Consider the following 17798-nt stretch of genomic DNA (forward strand, 5'->3'; position numbering starts at 1 on the left):
TACCCCAATCCCGCCTTTGCTCGTAATTTAAAAAAAAGAACATCTTATATAAGTTTTCATTATGAATTCATAAGAATCAGCATAAAAATAAAAAAAGTTGTAAAAAAAACAAAATAAATAAAAATGTAATGGGTAAAAATCGATTGTGTAACTGATTGAAAAAAGTGAGGACTGAGTGAAAGTTGCTGTACCAGTTGGTGAACTCAAACGGAACTTTAATCTGAACTTCCTCACAATTTAATTCTTTATCATTTCTCTCCACAAATTTATGCCTCCAATGATGAAGAAAAATTTTAAAACAGCCAATTTTTTATATAATATTTAATATATCATTATCAGTAAATATAATCCCAGGTCTATAACCTTGAGCAAATAAAATAATTAGTGTAATTACGTATTGTATAGAAAAGAGTGTCAGGGTTTTTTTTCGCTCCATCTTACTCATGATGAGTTTAATGCCGTAATGTCTAAATGAGTAATTGGTACCGTTTGATCCTTTCAGCAGGTAAATAATATATATATATTAAAATTACCGGGCAAGTCGGAAAGCAGACGTTGGTGTCAACAAGACGAAGGATCATAAATTCTAATAAAAAAAAAAACTGACATTACTTATCTAGATTTTCACGACTAATCCTCTATCAAAAAAATCCATATGGGATTGCATGGGAACCCATAGGAATCCATATAGAAAAGTATGGAGTTATGTAAAGGGTCTATGGTATATAGGAAATCCACATAGGAAACTGTCATGGGAAATCGAGATAAAAATCAACATGGGATTTCATAGGATTCCCATATGGATTTGGCATGGTGTGATTCCCATAGGAGCCTATGTGAAAGTCTATATCAGGATCTGTGCTAGATCCTACAGGAAACCATATAGAAATCCATCCGAAAACGCCATGTGGGAATCTACATAGGAATCTAGGCTAGATTCCCATACAGATTTTTTAATAGAGCTATCCAAAAATCGATATGGCATTGCATGGATTTATATAAGAATCCATGTGAAAAACCATGGGTTTATGGATTTCCATTTGGAAAATCCACACAGGAAACTGTGGGTCCCTAGATTCCCATATAGGAATTTGAATATATGGATTTATTTATGGGAAATCCATATAGGAATCTAGGTTTCTATATAAGTAATTTCTATAGAATCTAGGATATCTGGATTTCTATGTCAATCGTCTATTGATACGCGTATATGAATAAAAGAACAGATTAATATTCCTATAGGAAACCATATGGGAACTCATCCAAAAACAACATAGGAATCTGGATTCCCATATGGATTTTTTTTTATAGAGTTTGAACTGAAAACTGAAAATTATGCAGGGAGGGAAATAAAATTATTTATCATAACAATTAGGTATGAATTTAATAAAAGTGATAAAGATGAAAATGAAGATGGAAATGGAGCAGAGAATCTACGCAGATCTACCGCACATGGAAGTAATACAAGAAACAGAGAATGTGATCTGACTCTCAGTGCGCACGCGTCAATAAAAGTATCAACAATATACAATTGTACCGACTCTTCACACACATTGCACACTTTAGCGGTACAGTAGTTGTATACATCACATATATAGAAGAAGAATATACTGAGGATCGGTAAGAGTTTCAACTTGGCGGTCTTTTCAGTCGCGCGCAGGGTTACTAGGGGAAAAGTCCTGCGCGCGTTTATTTTATTTATAAATTTGATTACAATAAACATCAATGTAAGTACTTTTTATTATTTCAAATACATATGTTACTTAATAAGTATTTATTTACTGAAAAATTTTAATAGATAGTTGGTTTATTTTTGCTGTACCTGTCATTAGCAATGAAAGTAGGACACGTCTAACTTAATTTTATACTTTTTACCTTCAATTAACGACACTATCTAATTTTTTTTTTTTTTTTTCACGTGCTATTACCCAATGAACGTATGATTTATTTTTCGTTTGTGTTTATTAATATTTTTATGTGTAAAAAATTATTGTGGATTTTAATTCTCAAAAGCGAAAGTGTACTCGTGAAATCAGTTTTTTTTTCTAATTGTTCGTTCTATCGTAAAAATGAAAGCAACTTTCTGTATAAATGTAACAAAAATAAATATATATGTATATAGATCTAGCAGATTATTAATAATGACAATAATTATTTATTTGAATATTTAAAAATTTTTATTTTAATGATTTGACACAAAATTTATTTTAAAAAATTTTAAATAAATTTTTTGATAAAAATTCAATTTTTTAAACTTTAAAATTAAAATAAATAATTAATTGTCATTCAGTTTCATACTTATGTTGAATAATTAATTTTGTTATGATTAAAATATTACTTATAATTATAATAAAAAAATATATATATATATTTATTGAGATTTTGCAAATTAAATGTAATTTTGAATATTTAAAAATAAATTTTTATTTTTAAATATTCAAATAATCAATAAATGAAAAAAAAATGATAATTAATTTAAAAATAATGAAATAATAAAAATTTACAAATGTATTATTTTTAAATAAATAAATATATAAATTAATATTTGACAGTTAGTATAAAAATATTTATATTTATTTATTAATATAAATGTAAATTAATTGCAAGTTGTAATCATCTATGAGTAATTCGTGTGTTGAATAATTGTAAAAAATAAGTATTTTAAAATACAGAGATACAAGAAGTGAGGCAAGTCCCGTTATACGCTAACCGGCTTTAGTTGAACTCGTAACATCCTGGAACCAGTCCAGAAACACATTTGTATTTCCGTGATAATAGATTTCGTAAATCTGCACACTTTAAATATAATTTAACTCAATTAAAAATTATAATTATTTTATTTAAATATATATCATACTTATCATTAACTCATCTCTTAATTTTCTTTTTTTTTTATTCAAAATTCCGAATTTTCATCTGTCATTTTAAATTGTCGTCAAAAAATTATCATATATTTTGTTTAACTGCAATTGTACAAATTGTTTAATTTAAAAAATGCGGAAGTTTAAATAAATGTTTACAATTTTTTTATCTGTGTAATTTTGTTTGTATGAAAGTAAAATATTTATTTTAAAATCTAAAAATATAAGATAAGTAAAAAAAATAAAACACTAAATTTATATCAAACAGAAAAAATAATTACAATGGCATTAAAAAAAATTTCTCTCGATGTATCGAACAGTTGCCTATTCATCGAAGCATCAAAAGAGAGAAAGCAAAATCAAAGTACTTTTATTATTAATTGCGATCTGATATAAAGTAACGCCGAGAGTTAATTTTGAGAAATTATAACACTAATTGTTTTAATTAACAGTGGATTTTAATTTGATCTTTATTCGTGTGCGGATATGTTTTGACTTGATATTAAAAAGTAAAAGTTGTTATCGATAAAGTAATTTATCAAAATTATCTTAAACATAAAGGAAGTGTTTTATTCTTTTATAAGAAACGTAAACAGGTAAAATGAATTTAAAAAGTGGGGTAATGAAGATATTGGTCAGCGGTAGATTCAGGGACGAACTCAGTCGAGTAAAAGCTGTCTTGTAATAAAAAGTTATTATTTAGTAGGCAAGTGATCGTTGAGACTGCTTGTACCGATCAACTATCTAAGCAATTTTATATACTACATTTTAGTTTCTTGCAAAATCGTGCAATTAACATTGCGTGGTTATTTTATACGGTGTGTATTACTAAATGTGATTACATTTTTTTTTATAAATTATTCATTCAAAAATCGGGAGTGAATTTGAAAATTACAAATTTTATTTAATTCCGAATTCACTCTCACTCGAGGTTCCAGGGTAAAAAAAAATCTTTACGCTTACAAAGTAAATAGAGAGTTTATTTTTTCAGCGGAGTGATTACGGATTTTGTTTAAATTCGAATTCACTCGGAGTTCCGGAGTAAAAAAAATCCGCATATGAAGTTAATAAAGAGTTTATTTTTTCGGCGGTAATTTCGGAGTGATTTGAATTTTATTTAAATCCGCATTCACTTCGATTTGGAGTTTTCATATTAAAATTAGCTCCCCTTTGGAGTCAATTTCACTTCAAAGGGATTAAATAAATAAAAAGTCGGCTCCATATTTACTCCGCAAATTTTTTATAGTGTAGTGATTGTGAATTTAAATATTTTTAATATATCTGATGATTATATTTAATAATTTTTTGGAAATATTTATGACTAGTAACTTTAGTAAAACAAAAATTTTTAATTATTATTCTTTTTTTGACAAAATTTTTATTTTAAATTCAAATTATTTCTAAACATTCCCTAAAAAATATATAAGGTCTCTTTTTTTAGGGTATATATATTTTTGTATAGAATTACAAGTCTTCTGATATTTAAAAATTTTGGGGAATTCAAATTAAAGTTAAAAATTATATTTAATAATTAAAAATAAAACATAAACAAACAGAACATTAACTACAAATTTTTATTAACTTTCGTTCATAAAAAGTGTTGATAAATTTTTCAAAAATTCAAATTATTTGGCTTGAACTTTTTAATATTTTAATGTCTCATTTATCTCTAATTTAAATTCTCTAACTAATTTTTATTTTTCTAAAAATATCAACTTTAAATTTTTAAATTACAAGCAACAAAAAATTTTTACTGAATCAGAGCATTGACAAAAAGTAAAGTAAAATTACAAATATGAAGACTAAGAAAGTAAAGTAGAAAGTCAAAGTCAAAGTTTTAATGAATATATCACTAATTAACCGTTCGCTAAACAAACTTTCATTTTTACTTGGGGCCATTGCCAAATTATTTTGAAATAAATAATAATCTCTCACAACCTTCAGTAAACAAGTTCTCCATTCGGGGATTAAAAAATATATTTAATTCTATAATTCTATTTCTGTTACGCAAAAGCTAATTATTTTAATAAGCGATAATAAAAATAAAAAAAAAAATGAATAATTTGAGGTAATCTTTGGATATTAAACTAAAATATTCGATAACTTTCCATTTCATGACATAAAATACTTTCTCTACATCTTATCCAATCGTGAGTTACATAATTTTTTCTTCAGTTGTAAGTTAGAAGCGACCCAGTACACGTCTATATAAATAATTACGCTCTTGGACAGAATTGTTGGGCCTCAGCCTGTGTATAAAGAATACTTATATTTAATATTCTATCCACATATTTGTGTAACAAATCCATCGTGCTTTACATTACAAGCGACTGTAACTTCATATACATACAGGACAATGTAATGAATTATCTTTTATATTTATACTCATATTTATTCTTTTGATCCGTGAAAATTATTTCTGTTTATTTCGTAACAACTGTCTATTACCATTATTTATGAACACGCGGTTGTTTAAATGTTTTATTGTTTAACTTGACATTGAAAAATAAATCTAAATAAATTACAATTACTCTAATTGCGAAAATTACTAAATATATTTACATTTAACTTGGAAATTCGAGGCGCTAAGGAGAGAATATATTTTTTGTTTGTTTATTATTTATCACCTTCTTATTTTTAAAGTAAATAATAATTTTTTTTTTTTTCATTTTCGCGGTATTTAGATAACACGTGTTATTTTTTTTATCTGACGTTATTTGTCTTTGAAGCAGCGTTAATTGCTGTGATATGTTGATAACAAAGTAGGAAATAAAATGACGAAGTGGAAAAAAATTTTTGTAAAATCCCCGACTGGCGTGAATATATAAAATGTAAAAAAAATTTTAGTACGACGATAATTTTAAATGAACAGGTAGAATATATCAGGTCGGGGGAACAAATTTGACTTTTCGTAAATAGAAAAAATTTTTTTTTTATTTATTTTCTTACTGATTAAGTATAATTTCCGTGTGAAAAACAATAGTTGAAAAAGCGTTGATGATTCTAAATTTGAAAACGTGACACAATGACGAACTTTTTTCAAACGATTTTGAAATTTCTGAAAATACCCAAGTAGCACAGAGTCAACTTTAAGATGTCTTTTAAAAGGATAAGACAAATTTTTTTTTCTCTCATAGTCTTGTGTCAATTAAGAAGTCATTTAGATGACTTATTTTATCGCTATTTGTAGTTTACTTTTTGTCGTCACCTGTGTCGTCTTTTAAGTAGATATTCTTTTGGTGAAAAAGTAAAAACTGATATCTTATAGGTCTCAAAGGCAAGTGTGCTACTTGGAATACAATAGTATATTGTGTGACAAGGAATGAAACAAGACGATTTCAAACTAGTGTGAGGTTGACTGATATCACCTGCAGTCTGAAATCGTGTTTTATCCTGAGTCAGACACTATATTTTTCATGATTACCTACATCGGAACTTCAAGATTAAGTGTCAGCAGCAAGTGAGAAAAAAGTTAATTTTAAGCCGATGATGCGGAGAACTGTTAGAGAATGAGAAATATGTGATTTACAGTCACTTATTAAATAGTAAATAAGACAAAAATATTATTTTCACTCATTTTTTATTAATTTTATTTGGTTAATTAAAACTGTCACTTAAAAAATGAAATAAGTAGACTGAAGTGACAAGTGAACAAATGAGAGTAATAATGCTGCAAATGAACATTAAATACAACTGACACCGGGCAGAAACAATTGTGTTTCTTCCCTTGGGAAGAAACACGCATGTTTCTGCCCGCTGTATGAAGGTATTTTTTAATTACGAATTGAAATTAGCTTGTTTCGACGGCCTGTAGAGACACTGAAACTTAGAGTTTCGATGCTGGTATCATGAAAAGAAAAAAATAGTTGACAATTCTATTAATGAATGTTTTCACACTCTTTTGTAAACTTTTTATCACTCTCTATTAAAAGTGATAAATTTCATCATTTTTTATTCAGTGCAAAATACACTGAGAAAAAAAAATACTATTTTCCAAACATGAATTTCTTCGTTCAAGAAATCCGTTCAAAATATTTATTTTATTATTATTAATTATCAATTTCTTGAGAAAAGAGCATCAAATTTATTTTTGTTATTATATGAATTTGATATTATATTATGAGTAAACAAAAGAATAGCTTTACTTGAATTAAATAAAAATTATTCCCTTCAATTCTACGAATTCTTGAGACAAAATTATACATTCTTGAAAATTATCAAGAATATATGTTCTTGTATCAAGTAAATGTTCTTGATAAAAGTATTTTTTTTTCTCAGTGTAGGTCAGAAAAAGCTGGTTTTGAACTATTTCTTAATTTTTGTTTCTGAGCGTACTTTTATAGCCTTAAATCAATCATTGATTTTTCCTTTGAATTTTCAAAAGTTTATTAGAATATTAAACTCTTTTTCAACAATTTTTTTTTAAAGGCTAATTATCGTTGCCAATTATTTCCAAGTCATAAAATTACGACAATTTTTATGTGCATCTAAAAGTACACTGACTAATTATTTGATATTTATTTGTTTTACAGAATTAAAAATGGGTATGGGAAGCGAGTCTGATTATAAATGTGGTCTTAGTGAGGATGTGCAGACAGTCGCATTTGAAGAACTACGTGAAAATGAGAACATTAGAGAACAAGCATTGGAACAATTAAAAGCTTGGATATTGAAACATCCTACAATAAAACGTTGCCGCACTGACCCTGTATTTTTGTTACGTTTTTTGAGAACTAAAAAGTTTAGTGTTCCCATGGCACAAGAAATGTTGGAACGTTACTTAACTATCAGACAATTGTATCCCGACTGGTTTCAAAATTTGGATATAAATGATCCTGATATCGAAGCTATTATTGACAGCGGATATCTTGTTCCATTGTTAGAAAAAGATGAGCATGGAAGACAAGTTATTTTGTCTTGTGCCGGTGAGTTTTATTTTCGTTGATAAATTTATCGATAGAAAATAATTAAATTTTAAGTTATACGGAGATAAAATTATGGTGACTGTTCCTAGTACGCTTATTAAATATCCTATAACATTATGGTAATAATTACTTGGACTTATGGGATATGCGCCCATAATTTCTGGTAAAAGTCTATAACTCCGCGAGAAAAATGTCAAGTAAAAATTCAAATGCAGCATAGTAATATTTACTTGACATTTCTCTTCATGTATGGGAAAAAATTCCTATTATTATAGTAAAGTTCTTAAATTTCATGGTAATAATTACCGTACTTATGGGAATAGTTCCCACACGGAAAGAAAATTATGGCAGCGGATCCCATAATTTTGTGAAATTTTTTCCTATACCATAATAGGAATTACGACCATAAATTATGGGAGCGGTTCCTATAATTATAGGAATGTTTCCCATAATTATAGGAATAGTTCCTATAATTATGGGAATGATACCCATAACACTATAGGAATAGTTCCTATAATTATAGGAATGGTTCCTATAATTTATAGGAATACTTTCTATAATATTATAGGAACCATTCCCATAATATTATGGGAATGGTTCCTATAATAGTATGGGAACTATTCCCATAATATTATGGGAATGATTCCCATAATGCAATTGGAATGGTTCCTATACCATTATGGGAATCATTCCCATAATATTATGGAAATAGTTCCCATACTATTATAGGAACCATTCCTATAATATTATGGGAATGGTTCCCATATTATCATGAAAAAATTAATTTAAAGAAGTGTGGTAATCACTTTTACAATACACAGAAATATTATTAAGCATAAAAACAAAAATTCAAACATTGAAAAGAAAAATCGTATTTGGCAAAAAAACATTAAAATTTTTAACAAGAATTTTTTGTCAGCACAAAACATTCAAGAAAATTCAAATTTTGGGAAATTTCTACACTATTGTGCAAAAAAAAAAATTTAGTGATATTATAGGGATGGTTCCCATAACATTATGAGAATAGTTCCCATAATATTATAGGAATAGTTCCTATACCAATATGGGAACCATTCCCATAATAGTATGGGAATGATTTCCATACCATTATAGGAATGGTTCCCATAATGATATGGGAATGGTTCCCATAATATTATGGGAACCATTCCAATAATGGTATGGGAACCATTCCCATAATGGTATGGGAATCATTCCCATACTATTATGGGGATGGTTCCCATAATATATGGGAACCATCCCTATAGTAGTATAGGTACTATTCCTATACCATTATGGGAACCATTCCCATAATGCATAGCAATACTTCCCATAATTTTCTTTCCGTGCACAGTTAAATAGCAATAAACTATACCCACATTGAAACAGTTCCTAGGCGCGTATGAGAATAAACCATAGGATGTATAGACATCATGGTAACTGTTTCCATGATATATGTGAAATATTCCCATAATATCATGGTAACTATTCCCAGTATGTTAATTAAATAACAACCCATAAAGTTATGGTAATAATTACTTGGAGTTATGGGGTATGAGCCGATAATTTCTGGAAAAACGTACCATAGCTATGGTAAAAATTCTTAAATCTTATGGTAATAATTACCGTATATTATGGTAATAAATTAATTAATTAAAATTAACAGGTCGTTTCGATCCATATAAATATACGTCTGCACAAATGGCCCGAGCCCATAGTCTAGTTGTTGAGTCTCTACTAGATGATGAGGAGAATCAAGTACGTGGTTACACTCATGTGAATGATGAGTCTGGGCTGACCATGGGCCACGTGAGCGCCTGGTCATTAACGGACATACGAAACATGCTCAGATGCATACAAAACAGCACACCGATGCGACATAAGGAAACGCATTTTATAAATATACCTAATTGTGCAACCAAAGTTCTGGAATTCGCTCTGTCACTCTTGAGTGATAAGTTGAGAGCGAGAATTATGGTAAAAATTTATTTTTGTTTTTATTTATTTATTTAACATTTTTAGGAGATTTGAATTTATGTCTGTTCTGCGTAATGTTGAAATTGTTATGATTATTTTAAATAGTAACAACGGAAGCAATATATTTAACATGCACTAAAATCGTTAAAAAAAACAAACATTATTTTTCTAAATAGATGAAAATTTTCATAAAATTTAAATTAGAAATTTTCTTTTTTTTTAATGTTTAGTTTTTTTACTAAGAGTGAGACCGGGCGCGGCGACCCCCCCCCCCCCCTCCCCTCCCCATCCCAAAGATGAACAAAAAATTTTTTTATTGAAGAGAAAATTTGGAAATTATATTTAACTCTTAAATTCAGACTGGAAAAAATAAATTTTTTTGAGAGTCCATCATACCCCGGTCTTGTTTACTCTCGAATTTTATTAAAAATTAAATTTATTAGAAAGTTACAACAATATTTTGTCAAAAACATTTTTAAAAATTAAAAAAAAATCTTTTTTTTACGTGTAGTGTTTCCATTTTGCCCCTCAACAATATAATATTATTATTTTTATAATTTTTCAGGTTCACAAGAGTCTAGATGATTTAAAAGAAGCGGTAAATCCTAAAATATTACCTAAAGAATACGGTGGTATTGTACCACTTGCTGATATGATAGGTATTTATTTAATAAATCATTAATTTATTTTTTTTACTTTTAATATCTAGTCAATATATGAATATGACTGACCACTTTTTTAGCTGCTTTCAAGGATAAGTTGCGTAAAAAACGTACCGAGCTGAAGGCCCTTGATGATATGTATATTGAGATATCGCCAAAAGACTCGTGTTCTTCTTCTTCGGAAGGTCTCTGTGGTATTTCCGGTTCTTTTCGTAAACTCGAAGTTGATTAAAATATTTAATTAATTCACTAATATATTAAAATTATTATTATTATTATTATTACTATTCATTTATAGAACAAGTTATAAAGTTCATTGATAAGTTTTTTAATTAAAGGATTGTTGTGTTTTCTTCTTTAATTATTATTATTTTTTAATCTTTTAATTTTGTAATGATCATATATATAAATATATTTGTAATTTATAATTAATAACATTTTGAACAAAAGTTACAAACTGTTGCGTTGGTGGTGTCAGTTACCAAAATGACGATAATAAATAAATCAAATCATGATGATTTTTTTATTTTTAATTATTAAATAAATAATGTAATTAAATATGTAATCAACGTAATTTTATAATTTTTTAATAGTTTTAATTTTTTAAATTTAAAATATTTTTTTTCCCGCCAAGAAAATTTCAAATTTTCTAAATAATAGGAAAGTTATTTTTTTATTATTATTATTTTTTTTTTTAATAAATAATCTTCATATATATTTACATATATATATTTTGTAATAATGTGATAATTATAAATAATTATATGATACAATTTATTATTTTTTTTCTTATAAATTCTTATCGACTATCGCAGTAAAAATATTTTTGATTGATAATTGTGTTGTAATTTAATTCTTTATTTTAAAAATATATATTGCAATTAATATACAGTTTAAATAAAAGAAAAAAAAAATAAAGTATGTGGGAATATAAGAAAATAAATTTATGAAAAGACTTGTATGTTAATGAGCTTCTCTGAGATTCATAGATGTTTTGATCTTTTGTAAAAAAAATTTATTGCGTCAGTTTTTAAATTTAAATTATAAACTCAACAATTCGGCTTTAAAACTTACAGTTGGAATCGAAAAGATTTTTAACATAAAAAAATAGTATGTAATTTAAATAAAATTTATTTTTAAGAATGCATGAACTTTTAATAATGTAAGTTATTGTTTATGTTTTTTTTTTGTGATGTTTAATAATTTTGTAAAAGTTTTAATTAAATACAAAGAAAACAAAATCTTTTTTTATTCCCTTGTCTTCATGGTTTTTTTTTTAATTCGTTAACTAGCAAAACTCAGAGTGCGAATTAAAATTTGTGAAACGTCAGTCATTAATTAAATGGTCAAATTTTGAAAAAAAGTTTAATTCAGAAATTTCAGTAGATTCTCGTTATAAGAAACGTTAGATGATCTACTTACTGTCATGTAAATTTAATTTTTCCCCCAAGTAAGACTGCAGAAAAGATTGCTTATAACGAGCGTCTGCTGTGTTAGTTATTTTCGAGGTGACGTCTCAATAAGTATATGTTAATTTATCCGGAGGAGTGCCTTTCTACCCGTCTTAATGTGCTTCTTGACACATCTCTAGGGGGAAGAGCCTTGTCACAGACAGGGGGTAGCTCCTAAGATCAGAGGCTACACGGAGAAAAAGAGTTTCGTCGTCATAACAAAAAACGGAATAAGGAACAATTTCGTTATAATGACCAACATGATAAGCTTACGGAAACAAATGAAATAGTAATGATTACAAATAAAATTGTGACTCGACTGAGTAGTCGATTAGTTACGAAAACACATGATATTCATTATAACAATATATCATCTTACTTCAAAGTAGGCAACTAACTCCGGCGATTAAGTCGTAAGAAAAAGTGGCCAATAATGCCGATTTCGGCCACATAATTGTGGAAAAAAATATCAAAAAATAAAGTTATAGGGCGACAACTGCACAGGTGAGTCAAATACGAACCTCTGCGCTAGAAAGATGATAAAATCTATAGAGGGAAGCCGTCGAGTCTTAGCCGGAGAGCTATAGACCTCGAAAATGAGCCAAAATGCCGTTTCTAGAAACATAATCTTAGAAAAAAATATCAAATAATGAAGTTATAGGGCGACAACTGCTCAGGCGTGACCCCCTTTACTAGAAAAATGATAATAGCAATTAATGGAAGTCATAAAGTCTTAGCCAGCTTACGCTGAAGTACAATTTTTAGGAAAAATTTTACGAAGATTAACAGACTCAGCTTCAATTTTTTTAGGATTTTCTATACGCAAATTACAGAGACCAATCTTTGGCTTTTCATCAATTATGTGTCCTCCAACAACAGCAACTTGGTCACGTTCAAGTTCAAGACCACACAATCCTTCGTATGGATTAGTGATTAAATATTTAAGTTTGAGCGCTTTTTCTGCTTCAGCATTGGCCTAAAAAAATATTTACTATAAAATATCTACTTAAAAATAAGCTTTCTTACGCTAATTATTTTCTATATAATTTAATTATTAATTACTCTGTAAGTTTCTAGGATATCTACGTGGTAAACTTTTTTCATTGGCTCTTTCATTATTGCAGTACCCGTAACTTTAATTTTAATTACTGAAAATAAAATTATAATTTTTAGTTTATTAAGAATCTTTATTTAAATATATATGTATATATATTAGACTGTTCAAAGTTTGAGCTCTTAATATTACACAGTAAAAAATATTGTGTATTTGTGTCGAAAACGGTTTGTGTTAAAAATTGTAGTGTGTTAAACTAACACAAAGTTTGGGTCACTTTATTTTGTAACATTAAAAATGTGTTATACACTCTTTATTAATACATTTTGGGGGTTACTGTGGAATTCTTTGCGCCCTCTTGTGGCGATATTTTAACATAAACTTTGTGTTAAAAAGGGGTTACACAAAGTTTGTGTCGAAATTTCAACACAAATTTTGTGTCAACCGTTTTTAACACACAAACTGTGTTGATTTAACACAATATTTTTTACTGTGTAATAGTAACAACGATTTAACGACGATTTCAGACGACCAAGTCTAAATCAAATTTTTTTTTTGACCTGGGTAATTCATAGTAAATTTTTAAGTCTTATTTGACTTTTTCGGCGAAACTATCAGACTTATCTTAAAATGTTCTAGGACCTTGTTGTGGATCATTTTACTTCCTATACAAACTATTTATCATAAAATTGCCGAAGTTTTTTAAAGTTCTTTACTTGCTTGCATTTACAATTAATTAATTAAAAATTTGCCAGAATACGATTTCTTGAAACAATTTGACGTTTAAATGCAAGCTACTAAAAAGCTTTCAGGAATTTTTGAAACTTTATAAAAAATAAGTTGTAAGAAATTACATGATCTTCACAAAAGGTCCTATAGCATTTAACGTTAAGTCTAATAATTTAGCCGGAAGTCAAATAATATACTAAAATTTACCATGAATTCAACTATGACCTTGAATAACTTTTGAAAAATCAAATTTATCGAAAAATAATAAGAGATCTTTTTTGCAGAGGTTTCAATTTTCAACAAAAGTAGTTAGAGATTTTTCCGAAACACAATTCCAAGCTTTAAAAAAAAAAAACTTCCCACGTTATTTAAATAAGAAATCATAAATTGCAATGAGGTGGTTGTTGATATTAATATAAAGAGCTTAAACTTTAATTGTACTTTTTTCCGTCATCTTGAACAATATTTTTGAAAAAATAACAGTCGCTTTTTTTGAATCAGCCTAATAAATATATTTACATTATAAATACCAAAGTCAGAACTGCAAAACGAATCTTGAAGTGGAGCGACAAAACAAGTGCACCCATTTGTGTAATCAATTGTCAATGAACCCAAAATAAATAATACCACGAATCGTTTCATCTAAACAGTATAGAATTACACATAATTTACAAACTATCTTATATATATCATTATTTTTCTTACTTTCAATGATTTAAAAATCTTCAACGGATAATTTCTTATATAAACGAATTATAAAAACTTGATTCACTTCGAATAATGATCACACTTTGAAATGACGACTTAATATACTTTGTTTCCGTTCCTTCATATTCATGATAATTTCTAATTTTTTTTTTAAATATTTTTTATTTTTATAATAAATTACAATCGTGAAATGTGTGAAGACATGAGGTCAATGTTAAATAGATAAGTATATATATATATATATATATATATATATATATATATATATATATATATATATATATATATATATATACGCTTGTATACAAATTTATAAATGTGACATAATGTATGATTACTGTGAAATAATGAAAAATGATTTATTACCCAAAATATATGTTATCAGAACTTTATCAATAAAGAAGTAATACGCATGTAATAAAAACTTAAGTAACATATTATGTATACAAATAATGTAATAACGGATACAAATTATATATTGGCTGAATGGATATTTTGTGGTGTGCTTCAGACTTCAGACTAAAAAAGTGACTGCTATTGCAATTATTATATAATTATTATGAAATAATAAATATAAAGAAAAATACAGATTTGATGACAAATCTGCCTTTAATAATGTGAATACATATTTAAAATATCATTGAACTGATACTTTTAGGAAATTTATTAAATATTGCTTTAATATTGTAACGAATGTGAAATTGATCTTTAAAATATTTGAATAGCTAGAAAACAAATGCCTTCTTCTCTTGTTTTATAGATGCGCGACTAAAGTCAGTCAGTCTTATATTGACAACTAAACAGCATACGTCTTGTATCAATAAACGATATTTTTGATTGCCTTTCTTTTACTGCTGTTAATTGTGGTGTTGTTATTTCTAATATATAAGTGTGTTATCATTGTAGTGTATAAGTGATATTAATTTAAGATACCAATCACTACAATATATAGGGGAGAGTGAAGCAGAGCGGCCCCCCTAAGCCAATTATTACTTTTTGTGTCTTTCAACCATCAGATCACTTTACTTTTGTACTATTTCGAACAAATTTATGGACATTTTGCCGAAATTCTGAAAAAAAAATTTTTTTTTTTGTAGGGCAGAGATGCCCCCTCCAAAAAATGATAAAATTTTTTTTTTTTTTTAAACTGTTTTCATTGTTAAGAATGTATTTCTTTCTCTTGACAGCTATTTTTGGTTTTATATTACTCAAAAAAAAATTTTTTAGGTGCGTAATAAATCGTTCACCCTCGATTAGCTTAATTACTATTTAATTGTTATTTAATAAAAAAAAAAACAATTCTATATTTGTTATTTGTCATTATTCTGAACCCCAAAAACGTGTTTTTTAATTTTTTAGATTATAAATAGTTTTACTTTATTTCAAAAATTTATCAACTAAAAAAAAATTTTTATTTTTGAATATTTTTCGTGACCAACTTTGCCTCAGACATAGAGAAACATCTGAAAAATATGAAAAAATCATTTTTTCAGAAGTTTTGGCTGGTTCATTTCACCCCAGGTGTTATGTGTAAGGCTAGATATGTGAAAATATTATATTTTTTTTTTAATTTGACGATAAGTATATGACAAAATCACTTTTTCAAAATATTCGGCTTGTCCATTTTGCCCCAGATGTCATGTGTACGATTAAAAATGCGCAAACATATCGGATTTATAGTAATTAGTCAAAAAAAAAAAAATTTTTTTTTCATCAAAATTTCAGGGGGACCGCTCTGCCCCACCCTCCCCTGCGAAATTTACAAATATTCGGTATTAGCTTTTAGCGACAATCTTCTATGGTATACAAAAATTTTGTTGAACTTTTAATTACAATAAGTGATTTTTGATGTTAAAAGTTTTTGTTTGCTCACCCAAGAATAAATAATTTAGATCTACGTTACTTCTAGCATATCTACGGAGATCAGAAAGATCTCATTCTTGCCGGAGCTTTTTTTTTTCAAGAGCAGATCGATGATTTGTGGAAATTTATGGAAATCGTCGGAGATCTTCGGTGATCTCCGTAGTCCTAAGTAGAAAAATTGATCTTAATATTTTGTCGATCTGCAAAATTTGAAATAGATCTCCATTAATAATGTATTGTAATTTTAGAAGACCTGGTGAGATCAGTAGAGATCTTTAAATATCACCGTAGATCTAAAATCATTAACGATTTGCTGAAATCATTAATGATCTAGTAAGATCTATTCCCAATTTTTCATCCACGTTGATTCACATAAATCTGAATTATTTTTTCCCAGGCAAAGGAAGTTAAGTTAATTTATTTAATAACTACCAGCCATATCCTGATTACAATATTCAGCATTCAAATTTATTTCTACCAAATTTTGGAGTTTATAATTTACTTTTTTCACAAAGAAAAAATTTAATTAGCTTACGATGCTGTGCAATTTTTAGGAAAGTTTTCTCGAAGGTTAACATATTCAGCTTCCATTTCTTCAGAATTTTCTATATGAAAACTACACATACTAATTTCCGGCGTTCCATCTCTTATTTCTCCTCCAACAATAGCTACGTGATCACTCTTAAGGTCAAGACCGCATATTGATTCGAATGGAGTAGTTACCAAAAATTGAAATTTGAATGCTTTTTCGGCCTCATCTGTAGCCTGGAATAAATTAATTATAAAATATCTTCTAAAAAATAAGCATTTCTCCATTAAGTATATTCTATAATAATATAATTTTTAATTACTCTATAAGTTTCTAATATATCAACATGATATATATACATTCCTGAGTCTTCCATTTTCGCAATGTCCTTAAGATGTATTTTAATAACTAAAAACACAATTATTATTATTTAAATTGTTTAAATATATTTATATACAGATGTTATTTATAAATACCAAAGTCAGAATTGCAGAACTTTTGTTGAAGTGTTAAATCGAGACAAGTGCATCCATTTGCATATTCAATTATTAATGAACCAAAAAAAAACAATATCAATAATCGTTTCATCTAAAAATTATAAAACTATATATAATTTGAGATTTATATTATGATATATTATTACTTTTCTTACTTTTGATGATATAAAAATCTTCAACAAATAATTTCTTATATAAAGATTTTATTAAATCAGTATAGATTAACTTTGATGAATGATAACTATTTGAAATAACATTTTCTTTATATATTTATTCCGTTTCTTTATATTAAAGATAATTTCATATTTATTAAATAAAGCATAAACGTGGAATGCGTAAAAATATTACCAGGTCAAAGTTGGTGAATAGATTAAAATATACATATGCTAGCAATTTCAGAATATGTATTTTATAAAATAAATCATGAGAATTGATCTATTGCCAAGTATGTTTTCGTTAAAACAATCAATTCAGAAATACCATAGATGGTATGAAAATTTTCATTGAATTACGTAAATAAATTATATGATTAAATATATGTATTA

General features: G+C 27.2%; 2 protein-coding genes across 6 annotated transcripts; one reads left to right on the forward strand and one right to left on the reverse strand.

The window, feature by feature from the left end:
- Window positions 1-1570: 1570 nt before the first annotated feature.
- Window positions 1571-11293, forward strand: LOC130672970 (clavesin-2). 3 transcript variants are annotated; one of them, XM_057477792.1, is made up of 5 exons: window positions 1571-1727; window positions 7394-7786; window positions 9450-9760; window positions 10326-10419; window positions 10503-11293. In XM_057477792.1, exons 2-5 carry the CDS (start codon window positions 7402-7404, stop codon window positions 10652-10654), a joined length of 942 nt encoding a protein of 313 aa, XP_057333775.1. In that variant the 5' UTR covers window positions 1571-1727; window positions 7394-7401; the 3' UTR covers window positions 10655-11293. The 3 variants fall into 3 exon arrangements, with proteins under 3 accessions (XP_057333775.1, XP_057333776.1, XP_057333777.1); XM_057477793.1 differs by lacking the exon at window positions 1571-1727 and adding an exon at window positions 3510-3679; XM_057477794.1 differs by lacking the exon at window positions 1571-1727 and adding an exon at window positions 5071-5219.
- A 161-nt stretch (window positions 11294-11454) lies between these two features.
- LOC130672972 (tissue inhibitor of metalloproteinase-like) lies at window positions 11455-17555 on the reverse strand. 3 transcript variants are annotated; one of them, XM_057477798.1, is made up of 6 exons: window positions 17409-17555; window positions 17233-17344; window positions 17079-17164; window positions 16763-16992; window positions 12936-13021; window positions 11455-12849 (listed from the first exon to the last, which is right to left on the reverse strand). In XM_057477798.1, the coding sequence occupies exons 2-5, from the start codon at window positions 17342-17344 to the stop codon at window positions 13015-13017; spliced, it is 435 nt and encodes a 144-aa protein (XP_057333781.1). In that variant the 5' UTR covers window positions 17409-17555; the 3' UTR covers window positions 11455-12849; window positions 12936-13014. The 3 variants fall into 3 exon arrangements, with proteins under 3 accessions (XP_057333781.1, XP_057333780.1, XP_057333779.1); XM_057477797.1 differs by lacking the exons at window positions 11455-12849; window positions 12936-13021 and adding an exon at window positions 14665-16427; XM_057477796.1 differs by lacking the exons at window positions 11455-12849; window positions 12936-13021 and adding an exon at window positions 14731-16427 and having other exon boundaries at window positions 17233-17359; window positions 17409-17536.
- Window positions 17556-17798: the final 243 nt, after the last annotated feature.

This window comes from Microplitis mediator, chromosome 8, assembly GCF_029852145.1.
Source record: "Microplitis mediator isolate UGA2020A chromosome 8, iyMicMedi2.1, whole genome shotgun sequence".
Lineage (NCBI taxonomy): Eukaryota > Metazoa > Arthropoda > Insecta > Hymenoptera > Braconidae > Microplitis > Microplitis mediator.